This window comes from Salvelinus sp. IW2-2015, linkage group LG8 (genome assembly GCF_002910315.2).
Source record: "Salvelinus sp. IW2-2015 linkage group LG8, ASM291031v2, whole genome shotgun sequence".
In the NCBI taxonomy this organism is placed as follows: Eukaryota; Metazoa; Chordata; class Actinopteri; order Salmoniformes; family Salmonidae; genus Salvelinus; species Salvelinus sp. IW2-2015.
Genome location: NC_036848.1, coordinates 53,258,332 through 53,270,873, shown reverse-complemented (window position 1 = coordinate 53,270,873; position 12,542 = coordinate 53,258,332). Strand labels below are relative to the sequence as shown.

The window sequence follows — 12,542 nt, the reverse complement described above, 5'->3', positions numbered from 1 at the left end:
ACACATGGAATAAACAAAACATACAGTTAATAATACAGTAGAAAAATAAGTCTATATACAATGTCAATTTGTAAGTCGCTCTGGATAAGAGCGTCTGCTAAATGACTTAAATGTAAATGTAAATGTGAGCAAATGAGGTGAGATAAGGAAGTAAAGGCAAAAAAAGGCCATGTGCGGAGGTAAATACAATATAGCAAGTAAAACACTGGAATGGTAGATTTGCAGTGGAAGAATGTGCAAAGTAATAAAAAATAGAAATAGAAATAATGGGTGCAAAGGAGCTAAATTAAATAAATAAATACAGTAGGGGAAGAGGTAGTTGTTTGGGCTAAATTATAGATAGGCTATGTTACAGGTGCAGTAATCTGTGAGCTGCTCTGACAGCTGGTGCTTAAAACTAGTGAGGGAGATAAGTGTTTCCAGCTTCAGAGATGTTTGAAGTTCGTTCCAGTCATTGGCAGCAGAGAACTGGAAGGAAAGACGACCAAAGGAGGAATTGGCTTTGGGGTGACCAGTGAGATATACCTGCTGGAGCGGGTGCTACGGGTGTGTGCTGCTATGGTGACCAGTGAGCTGAGATAAGGCGGGGCTTTACCTAGCAGAGACTTGTAGATAACCTGTAGCCAGTGGGTTTGGCGACGAGTATGAAGCGGGGGCCAACCAACGAGAGCGTACAGGTCGCAATGGTGGGTAGTGTATGGGGCTTTGGTGACAAAACGGATGGCACTGTGATAGACTGCATCCAGTTTGTTGAGTAGAGTGTTGGAGCTATTTTATAGATGACATCACGAAGTCGAGGATCGGTAGGATGGTCAGTTTTACGAGGGTATGTTTGGCAGCATGAGTGAAGGATGCTTTGTTGCGATATAGGAAGCGGATTCTAGATTTAAATTTGGATTGGAGATGCTTAATGTGAGTCTGGAAGGAGAGTTTACAGTCTAACCAGACACCTAGGTATTTGTAGTTGTCCACGTATTCTAAGTCAGAGCCGTCCAGAGTGGTGATGCTGGACGGGCGAGCAGGTGCGGGCAGTGATCGGGTTGAATAGCATGCATTTAGTTTTACTTGCATTTAAGAGCAGTTGGAGGCCACGGAATGAGAGTTGTATGGCATTGAAGCTCGCCTGGAGGATAGTTAACACAGTGTCCAAAGAGGGGCCAGAAGTATACAGGAATGGTGTCGTCTGCGTAGAGATGTATCAGAGAATCACCAGCAGCAAGAGCAACATCATTGATGTATACAGAGAAGAGTCGGCCCGAGATTGAACCCTGTGGCACCCCCATAGAGGACTGCCAGAGATCTGGACAACAGGCCCTCCGATTTGACACACTGAACTCTATCAGAGAAGTAGTTGGTAAACCAGGCGAGGCAATCATTTGAGAAACCAAGGCTGTCGAGTCTGCCAATAAGAATGTGGTGATTGACAGAGTCGAAAGCCTTGGCCAGGTCGATGAATACGGCTGCGCAGTAATGTCTCTTATCGATGGCGGTTATGATGTCGTTTAGACCTTGAGAGTGGCTGAGGTGCACCCATGACCAGCTCTGAAACCAGATTGCATAGCGGAGAAGGTACGGTGGGATTCGAAATGGTCAGTAATCTGTTTTTTAACTTGGCTTTCGAAGACCTTAGAAAGACAGGGTAGGATAGATATAGGTCTGTAGCAGTTTGGGTCTAGAGTGTCACCCCTTTGAAGAGGGGGATGACCGCGGCAGCTTTCCAATCTTTGGGAATCTCAGACGATACGAAAGAGAGGTTGAACAGGCTAGTATTAGGGGTTGCAACAATTTTGGCAGATAATTTTAGAAAGAGAGGGTCCAGATTGTCTAGCCCGGCTGATTTGTAGGGTCCAGATTTTGCAGCTCTTTCAGAACTTCAGCTATCTGGATTTGGGTGAAGGAGAAATGGTGGGGGCTTTGCGGTTGCTGTGGAGGTGCCGGGCAGTTGACCGGGTAGGGGTAGCCAGGTGGAAAGCATGGCCAGCCGTAGAGAAATGCTTATTGAAATTCTCAATTATAGTGGATTTATCGTGGTGACAGTGTTTCCTAGCCTCAGAGCAGTGGGCAGCTGGGAGGAGGTGCTCTTATTCTCCATGGACTTTACAGTTCCCAGAACTTTTTGGAGTTAGTACTACAGAAGCAAATTTCTGTTTGAAAAACCTAGCCTTAGCTTTCCTAACTGCCTGTGTATATTTGTCCCTAACTTCCCTGAAAAGTTGCATATCACGGGGGCTATTCGATGCTAATGCAGAACGCCACAGGATGTTTTTGTGCTGGTCAAGGGCAGACAGGTCTGGAGTGAACCAAGGACTATATCTATTCCTAGTTCTAAATTTTTTGAATGGGGCATGCTTATTTAAGATGGCGAGGAAGGCACTTTAAAATAATAGCCAGGCATAATCTACTGACGGTATGAGGTCAATGTCATTCCAGGATACCCCGGCCAGGTCGATTAGAAAGGCCTGCTGCAGAAGTGTTTTAGGAGTGTTTGACAGTGATGAGGGGTGGTCGTTTTGTCGCAGACCCATTACGGATGCAGGCAATGAGGCAGTGATCGCTGAGATCTTGATTGAAAACAGCAGAGGTGTATTTGGAGGGCGAGTTAGTTAGGATGACATTATGAGGGTGCCCATGTTTACGGATTTGGAGTTGTACCTGGTAGGTTCCTTGATCATTTGTATGAGATTGAGGGCATCAAGTTTAGATTGTAGGATTGCCGGGGTGTTAAGCATGTCCCAGTTTAGGTCACCTAGTAGCACGAGCTCAGAAATAGATGGGCAATCAATTCACATATGGTATCGAGGGCACAGCTGGGGGCAGGAGGGAGGTCTATAGCAAGCGGCAACAGTAGAGACTTGTTTCTGGAAAGGTGAATTTTTAGAAGTAGAAGCTCTAATTGTTTGGGTACAGACTTGGATAGTAATACAGAACTCTACAGGCTATCTTTGCAGTAGATTGCAACACCGCCCCCTTGGCAGTTCTATCTTGGCGGAAAATGTATAGTTAGCGATGGAGATTTCAGGGTTTTTGGTGGTTTTCCTAAGCCAGGATTCAGACACGGCTAAGACATCCGGATTGGCAGAGTGTGCTAAAGCAGCGAGTAAAACAAACTTAGGGAGTAGGCTTCTAATGTTAACATGCATGAAACCAAGGCTTTTACGGTTACAGAAATCAACAAATGATAGCACCTGGGAGTGGGGTTAGGCACTGCAGGACCTGGATTAACCTCTACATCACCAGAGGAACAGAGGAGAAGTAGGATAAGGGTACGGCTAAATGCTATACGAACTGGCCGTCCAGCATGTTTTGGAACAGAGAGTAAAAGGAGCAGGTTTCTGGCTCGATAGCATAGATTCAAGGCATAGTGTACAGACAAAGGTAAGTAGGATGTGATACATTGGAGGTAAACCTAGGCATATGATGAGAGAAATATAGTCTCTAGAGACGTTTAACCAGGTGATGTCATCGCATATGTAGGAGTTGGAACACATGGTTGGTTAAGGCATATTGAGCAGGGCTAGAGGCTCTACAGTGAAATAAGACAGTAATCACTAACCAGGACAGTAATGGACAAGGCATATTGATATTAGAGAGAGGCATGCRTAGCCAAGTGAACATATGGGTCCAGTGAGTGGTTGGGCTGACTGGGGACACGGCGATTCAGACAGTTAGCAGGCCGATGCTAACAAGCTAACAGTTAGTAGGCCGGGGCTAAACAAGCTAGCAGTTAGCAGACCGGGGCTGGCAAGCTAGCAGTTAGCAGACTGGGTTAGCAAGCAAGCAGTTAGCAGACCGGGGAAGGCAAGCTAGCAGTTAGCCAACTGGGTCAGGCAAGCTAGCAGTTAGCAGACCGGGGCAGGCAAGCTAGAAGTTAGCAGACCGGGGATAGCAAGTTAGCCTTTGGGGTATGTCGCGATGGGGGTAAGTCTGTTTTTGCCTCTTCGTGCGGTGACGTCGATAGACCAGTCGTGGAATTAGTAGGGTTCCAGGTAGCTCTAGGTAGCTAGCAGGCCTAGCAGGTTAGCAGAATGGGCCTTCAGCGGGCGTCGCGCCTGAGGGGCCTGTTGGAGTCCTCGGGCAGATTATGTCGGTATTCCAGTCGTAGAGGATCTGCGTGGTTCCGTGCCCCATACCGGCAGTAGAAGGGGTCCGGATATTGTAGCACAGCCYACATGGACATTTAATAATGTAAATAACATGGGTGGTGGAACACGTAATATTGTCATTTATTTGGAACCGTTTGTGGGTGGCAGAAATATTCACACTTGATCATATTGTTGCACTGTGCGCATCCTCTGCATTTAAATAACATTGTTAAAATGTTCTCTGAACGTTACTAAGGTTTTCTTGTGTTTTTTATGGAAAGTTTTCTTAACGTTCTCGAAACAATTTGAGGACATTTAAATAGAACCATGAGGAAACCTGTAAGAAAGGTTATGCTGAAGTACTGAAATACTCACAAATTCTCCCACTTCTTAATGTTCTGTGAACTATTTGAGAACATTCCATGTCAAACCAGTTGGAGAATGTTCCTAGAACACTACCAAAATTGAAATTAAATGTAACTTTTAGGAAACATTCTGTTAAACTAATGAAATGCCAAGAAATGTACATTTTTTTTGTTAAGTTCCTTAAATCTCCTGAGAATGTTCAAAGCCAAGCAACTATGTTGTACCATTCCCAGAATGTTGTGGGAAGGTTGTATGCAAAATAACCATAAGACAACCACACTCTCGCCAAGCTCTAAGGTTCTCAGAACGTTATGTGCTAGCTGGGAGGCTACCCTAAATTGGGTCCCTTGTCTAAATTCTAGCCTAGGCCTACTGTAGGCAAGTAAGCATGAGTCTAAATTGTGTAACACTGTTTATCAGTGCGGTCAGCAGTAGGCTAGTAGTTAAAAGTTTTGGGCCAGTAAATGAAAGGTTGCTGGTTCGTATTCTCGAGACAACTAGGTGAAAATCTGTCTATGTGCCTTTGAGCAAGCACTTAACCCTAGTTGCTCTGGATAAGTGTGTCTGCTAAATGACGTGAATGTAAAGTACAATGTAGGCTAGTTGTCAGTCAGGAATTATGGGTTTCCTCAAGGGTAAATAAACATCTTCAACTGTTTCATCTTGTCAGGGCGGAGTGGAGGGAAAGGGAGGACTCACCAGCTAATACGGGAATCGCCCCGTAAAAGAAGGTCACACACTGATTATTCTTTTGTGTGTTTGTGTGTGTGTGTGTGTGTGTGTGTGTGTGTGTGTGTGTGTGTGTGTGTGTGTGTGTGTGTGTGTGTGTGTGTGTGTGGTGTGTGTGTGTGTGTGTGTGTGTGTGTGGGTGTGTGTGCTGTGTGTGGTGGTGTGTGTGTGTGTGTGTGTTATTACTGGAAGAACTTCGGAGCCGAGGAGGTGGAGCCTTACGAATATCAGCTCTATAGACTACTCGTTGGTCGCTGTAACACAACTACCTCCGTTTGCTGGATAGAGAAAGAAGGAGAGAGTATTGTTTATTATCTATTTCACTTGCTTTGGTAATATAAACATGTTTCCCATGCCAATAAAGCCCTTTGAATTGAATTGAGAGAGAATAAGAATAGAAGGGGGAGGACCCCGACGTCTTTACCGACAATAGCCTACGGACCCGTTCCTCTGTCGGTTAGAAGAGACAGGAGTTAATGACCAAGTTTATAAATGATTTAACTCGGGGACTTTGGATATTTTCTCCCCCCGGAGATGAACGCTGGAGCCCGAGACAGGAACCATCTCCAAGGTAAATAAACAGGCTCCATACCCGGCGCTTTGACCGTTACTCTGTGGTGCGTAAAATAGCATAGTGCATGTGTGCATTGGGCAATTGGGCAAAACGTTATCATAATGGGGATATGGTGAGCTTTTTGGGCTCGAGCAATTGCCTCTCTAAAACATCCTAGGGAGCCAGCACTACTACGAACAGCAGGCTGTAATGGCGCAATGCAGAACAGTACTCCTATGTGGGACACACGCTAGGCTATATAGCCTACTCATTCTCCTTATTTCAGATAGCATTGTCTATTTCTGCGTTTTCGTTGTAAGTCATGTTTCTATTCTGTGGCTGGAAGAGTCTCCAGCTTGGCTCAGGCGGAGGACGTGTTTCGCAGATGCATAGCGGGCAGTTATGGCGCCGCTTCGAGTAACAACAAGAGGCGGTCCTGGAGAATGAAGATCCATCCATTATTGTGCCGGGCACGTTCCGTCTCGCTCCAAATGCAACGACCAGTAGCACAGTGAGACCGCCAGACCAGACCCATCCGGGGTAGCCTATTTACTGTGAAACCGGAGAACCATAGCCGCTCTGCTGGCGCGAGCAGGCTGCATGGGAATGAGGTTGTTTATTCAGAATGGACCGGGACTCATTCATAAAACTCGGTTTACTGAGAATCCCCCCGGCGGGGGGGGGGGCAATCGATGGCAATTGAATCGTCTGACTGTATACTGGAGATAGAGATAACACATGTTTAATACAGCCTATGATGTACACTGAACAAAATATAAACGCAACATGTTGGTCCCATGATTATTTAACTAGGCAAGTCAGTTAAGAAAAAAATCTTATTTACAACGATGGCCTAGGAACTCCCTGCCATGTTCAGGGGTAGAAGGACATATTTTTACCTTGTCAGCTCGGGGATTCGATCTAGCAGTCTTTCGGTAACTGGCCCAACGTTCTAACCACTAGGCTACCTGCCGCCCCAAATGTTTCTTGAGTTGAAAAAAAAACTATCCCAGAAATTTTCAAAACACACAAAAAACGTATTTCTCTAAGTGTTTATGCACAAATGTGTTTACATCCCTGTTAGTGGGCATTTCTACTTTGTCAAGATAATCCATCCACCTGACTGGTGTGGCATATCAACAGCATGATCATTACACAGGTGCATCTTGTGCTAGGGACAATAAAAGGCCGCTTTAAAATGTGCAGTTTTGTCACACAACACAACACCGCAAATGTCTCAAGTTTTGAGGGAGTGTGCAATTGGCATGCTGACTGCAGAAATGTCCACCAGAGCTGTTGCCAAAGAATGTAATGTTCATTTCTTTACCATAAGCTGCCTCCAACGTCTTCGTTTTAGAGAATTTAGCAGAACGTCCAACCGGCCTAACAACGGGCAGACCACTTTTTGTTTTTAATAAGGTTTTTCTGTTTTTTATTTGTAATACATTTTCAATTTTTTTTCTAAAGACCTACTTTTGCTTTGTCATTGTGGGGTATTGTGTGTAGATTGATGAGGAAAAACAATAATTTTTCTTTGCTCCGAATAAGGCTGTAACGTAACAAAATGTGGAAAAAGTGAGGGTTCTGAATACTTTCAGAATGCACTGTGTATATATACACACTGAACAAAATATAAACGCAACATTCAACAATTTCAAAGATTTTACTGAGTTACAGTTCATATAACATAACCAGTCAATTTAATACATGAATTAAGCCTTAATCTTTGGATTTCACATGACTGGGCAGGAGTGCAACCATGTGTGGGCCTTGGATGGCATAGGCCCACTCACTTGGCAGCCAGGCCCACTCACTTGGCAGCCAGGCCCACTCACTCGGGAGCCAGGCCCACTCACTCGGGAGCCAGGCACAACCAATAAGAAAAAAATAATCTCTAAAAAAGGGTTTTATTACAGATATAAGTATTCAGACCCTTTGCTATGAGTCTCAAAATTGTGCTCAGGTTCATCCTGTTTCATTGATCATCCTTGAGATTTTTCTATAACTTGATTGGAGTACACCTGTGGTAAATTAAATTGATTGGACAGGCACACACCTGTCTATATATGGTCCCACATTTGACAGTGCATGTCGGTGCATTTCAGAGCAAAAACCAAGCCATGAGGTCGAAGGAATTGTCCGTAGAGCTCCGAGACAGGATTGTGTCGAGACACAGATCTGGGGAAGGGTACCAAAAAAATGTCTGCAGCATTGAATGTCCCCAAGAACACAGTGGCCTCCATCATTCTTAAATGGAAGAAGTTTGGAACCACCAAGACACTTTCTAGAGCTGGCCGCCCGGCCAAACTGAGCAATCGGGGGAGAAGAGCCTTGGTCAGGGAGATGACCAAGAACCCGATGGTCACTCTGACAGAGCTCAATAGTTTCTCTGTGGAGATGGTTGTCCTTCTGGAAGGTTATCCCATCTCTGCATCACTCCACCAATCAGGCCTTTATGGTAGAGTGGCCAGACGGAAGTAACTCCTATGTAAAAGGCACATGACAGCCGGCTTGAAGTCCGCCAAAAGGACTCTAAGAACATGAGAAACAAGATGAAAGCAAGATTGAACTCTTTGGCCTGAATGCCAAGCGTCACGTCTGGAGGAAACCTGGCACCATCCCTACGGTGAAGCATGGTGGTGGCAACATCATGCTGTGAGGATGTTTTTCAGCGGCAGGGACTGGGAGACTAGTCAGGATTGAGGGAAAGATGAACGGAGCAAAGTACAGAGAGATACTTGATGAAAACCTGCTCCAGAGCACTCAGGACCTCAGACTGGGGCGAAGGTTCAACTTCCAACAGGACAACGACGCTAAGCACACAGCCAAGACAACGCAGGAGTGGCTTCGGGACAAGTCTCTGAATGTCCTTGAGTGGCCCAGCCAGAGCCCGGACTTGAACCCGATCGAACATCTCTGGAGAGTCCTGAAAACAGCTGTGCAGCGACTATCCCCATCCAACCTGACAGAGCTTGAGAGGATCTGCAGAGAAGAATGTGATACTCCCCAAATACAGGTGTGCCAAGCTTGTGGCGTCATACCCAAGAAGACTCGCGGCTGTAATAGCTGCCAAAGGTGCTTCAACAAAGTACTGAGTAAAGGGTCTGAATACTTATGTAAATGTGATGTTTCAGTTTCTAAAAACCTGTTTTAGCTTTGTCATTATGGGGTACTGTGATGTCATTATGGGGTATTGTGATGTCATTATGGGGTATTGTGATGTCATTATGGTGTATTGTGTGTAGATTGATGAGAGGGGAAAAAACTATTTAATCAATTTTAGAATAAGGCTGTAACTTAACAAAATGTGGAAAAAGTCAAGGTGTCTGACTACTTTCCGAAGGCACTGTGTGTGTGTATATGTGTGTTTATAAATAAATAAAAACACGGTTTGTTATGAATGAAGTTTTTCAATAGAGATAACTCTCACTCTCTCTCTCTCTGCAGCTGTCTGCAGTGGGTGGTCTCTCTGAGGTCCTCTCTGGACTGCTCCTCAGTGTCTTCACTCTGGGAATCACGTCCACTACCCTACTCCTCCCCTCCCTCACGTCCTCTCCCCTCCTCCCCCCACACGTCCTCATCCTCCCTCCTCCCCTCCTCCCTCACGTCCTCTCCCTTTCTCCTCTCCACCTCCATCACAACTCACCTCCTCCCCTTGTACCTCCTCCCCCTCCCTGCTCTGGACCCCCCACCCCTCGGTCAGCAAGCCGAGCAGGGGGGGTCAGGGCGCCATGGTAACCCATAGCAGGCACGACCCCCCCAGCCATGAGCAGCGTTACCCACCCAGAGGCCAGAGGTCAGGGGTCAGACGTGCACCCCCTGCGCTACAAACCCTTCAGCTCGCACGCACACTACCAACAGGCCAGTTCAACTCTGTCAACATTTGGCAGCTCCACATGTACTATATGCAAACTAGCTAGCCTCTTACTAAATGCTAACCCATCATCATCATTATTCCTCTTAGTCTCAGATGGTTTGTCTAATTGTTATCATTACAGCATCATATATTATAGTTCCTCTGCCAGGTGCTGTGTGTATAGTATATTTGATGTACCTACTTTGCATAAATGAAACAATTGTTTTATTAAAACCTATTATTTCCCCCTGTTCCAGGTGCTGTGTGCGGTGCGTAAGCTACAGGAGAGTGGGTTCTACTGGGGTGCAGTGGGGGGTCGTGAGGCCAGCGCTCTGCTCCGCTCCCAGCCCCCCGGGACCTTCCTGGTCCGAGACTCCTCCGACCACCACTACTTCTTCACACTGTCGGTCCAGACGGCTCGCGGGACCAAGAACCTCCGGATCCACAGCCAGGGGGGAAGCTTTTACCTGCAGCCTGACCCCCACTGCACGCACACGCCCCCGCGCTTCGACTGTGTGCTCAAACTGATTGGACACTACATGGGGAAGGAGGGAGGTGGAGGAGGAGATGGGGAGGCCGGGGTAAGGACAGGGGGAGGCATGGCTGCGACTGCAGGGGAGACTGTGGGGACAGGGAGTTTGTATCTGATCCACTCTGGGGGAGAGAAGGTTCCGTTAGAACTGCGTCGACCCCTCCCCTCCTCCCTGTCCTCCCTCCAGCACCTGTGTAGAAGGACCCTGAACGGACACCTGGGGGGCCCGGATCCCCCCGACACACACCAGCTCCCTCACACTCTAAGAGACTTCTTGGCGGAGTACGATGCTCCCATCTAACACACACACACACACACACACACACACACACACACACAGTCCAGTTTGGGGGTTTCCCCGTCTAACGGTTGAGGATAGGATTTGGAGAGGGTAAGCTGATCCTAGATCGATGCCACTGCTTTCCTATCAAGTGGAGCCTCATATAGGTAGCCATGGATACACCTCTCCTGGAGAGACTGTCAATGGGAGTCAGGAAAACCCTGGGGGTCAAAGGTTATTGCCCTGTCAGCCAAGTTAGTCGTTCTCCCAGCGGAAGCTGTGATTGGGTAGTCAAAAAGATTAAAGTGACACAGACAGTGAACGTGCACACACGCAAGCAAACACACACACGCAAGCAAACACACCCTTTAGCAGTATCTTTAGGAGTGTTGTCAGAAGGTTTCCTGTGGGTTTGTTGTGCTGCTGGGGCTGAGGAACAGCTCTTTCTCTTGATTAGCAGAAGCTTACCTCTCCTCTTTCTCCTGTCTGACATGTAAAATGGGCTGACTGGATTGAGAGTGAGAGAGAGAGGGAGATAGAGAGAGGGATGGAAGTATAATGAGAGAAAAGGAGAGAGGGTGGGGAGTATGGCAGTGAATGTCAAACCAGGGGCCCATAGCAGAGTGAATGTGTTTGTGTGCATGGTGTCGTACACATTTCCACTGCTGCATGCCAACTAGCATGGCCTCATAGGAAGGTGTGAGGGATCATGGCTGACAACAGCCTCTAGCCTCACACACATAGACACACACACACACACAGGCTGAAGACAGCCACTAGCCTCACACACATAGACACACACAGATAGACACACACAGCTTTGGAAGCTCTTCTGTTAGAATGTGATGGAGGTGCCCCTGTCTCTCCCTCTTGTCTTTATCCCCCCCCCCCACCACCACATATCTCTCTTGAGAACAGGAGTTGTGACAGTTGAGTCTGAGCAGACCCTGTTAGTAGGACAAAAGCCCTGGCAGAAAACCAAAGCTAACAGTGGATCTTATTTATAGTCCCCAGGGCGGCAGGCAGGCAGGCAGGCAGGCAGGCAGGCAGGCACCAAGGCAGGCAGCAGGCAGGCAGCAGGCAGGCAGGGCAGGCAGGACAGACAGACAGACAGACAGACAGACAGACAGACAGACAGACAGACAGACAGACAGACAGACAGACAGACAGAACAATGTGTGTCCCAAATAGCACCCTATTCCTTTTATAGTGCATTACTTTGGGACCCTGTGGACTCTTGTCAAACGTAGTTCACTATAGGAAATAGGTTCCCATTTGAGACACAGGCAGAAACAACTACAACTGAAGCAGAACATAGTCAGAAGTCGAGTGGGAGAGGTTAGGAAAGGGTGAGGAAGACAAGTAGGGGTGAGGCTGGGGGAGAGGGGGAGAGGTTAGGAAAGGGTGAGGAAGACAAGTAGGGGTGAGGCTGGGGGAGAGGTTAGGAAAGGGTGAGGAAAGAGTGAGGAAGACAAGTAGGGGTGAGGCTGGGGGAGAGGTTAGAGATGGTTTTCAGACCACAGAGACGATGACAACCCCTTCATTTGGTCTGATGATGATGGTAGTGACGATGATGATAGTGATGAAGATGATGACGAAGACGTGATAATAATGATTTTGATGATGATGTAGTGTTAAGCTGAATCCATGTCTTCCTGATAGAAGTCAAAATAGTAGAGGATCAACGTTTGTCATTTTTAACATTTACTAACAACATAATGTTTACATGTGTCGCATCAGCCCAGCTACATGTGAAGTACTCGTCTTTCATAAAGACTGCTCATAACCTCGCCACTAGACTGGCAAAAACTATCTGGAACAACAAAAACTAAAAGCATTACAAAATACAAATGAATAAAGGAACTTTGCACATATTTATATTTCTAAGATATTTCAATACTTAATATTAAAGCGCACTTTTTTTTAAACCAAATTGAACCGATTCTCTTTGTGCCTTCATTTATGTAGGATACACGTCTGTCTGTCTGTGTGCGATTTAATTAACACTTTAACTGAATATGCTGTCAATTTAAACCCCTCTGGTGTTAACCCCTCTAGAATCAACTCTCAGATATAACACTTTTTTACCTCAACACCGAGATTGTAACACCTGCAAATTTGCTGTGTGGGGTACACGTGAAACA

At 46.5% G+C, this 12,542-nt stretch overlaps 1 protein-coding gene across 1 annotated transcript; it reads left to right on the top strand.

The window, feature by feature from the left end:
* The first annotated feature begins 5,393 nt into the window (after positions 1-5,393).
* LOC111968144 (suppressor of cytokine signaling 3) lies at positions 5,394-12,331 on the top strand. The gene is made up of 3 exons (XM_023993709.2): positions 5,394-5,748; positions 9,178-9,591; positions 9,844-12,331. Exons 2-3 carry the CDS (start codon positions 9,496-9,498, stop codon positions 10,417-10,419), a joined length of 672 nt encoding a protein of 223 aa, XP_023849477.1. The 5' UTR covers positions 5,394-5,748; positions 9,178-9,495; the 3' UTR covers positions 10,420-12,331.
* The last annotated feature ends 211 nt before the right edge of the window (positions 12,332-12,542 follow it).

Excerpts from the sequence above, each read along its gene's own strand:
- LOC111968144 (XM_023993709.2), top strand. The coding sequence starts at position 9,496 with ATGAGCAGCGTTACCCACCCAGAGGCCAGAGGTCAGGGGTCAGACGTG. Across the intron at positions 9,592-9,843 it reads CGCACGCACACTACCAACAG|GTGCTGTGTGCGGTGCGTAA; the intron begins GCCAGTTCAACT and ends CCCCTGTTCCAG.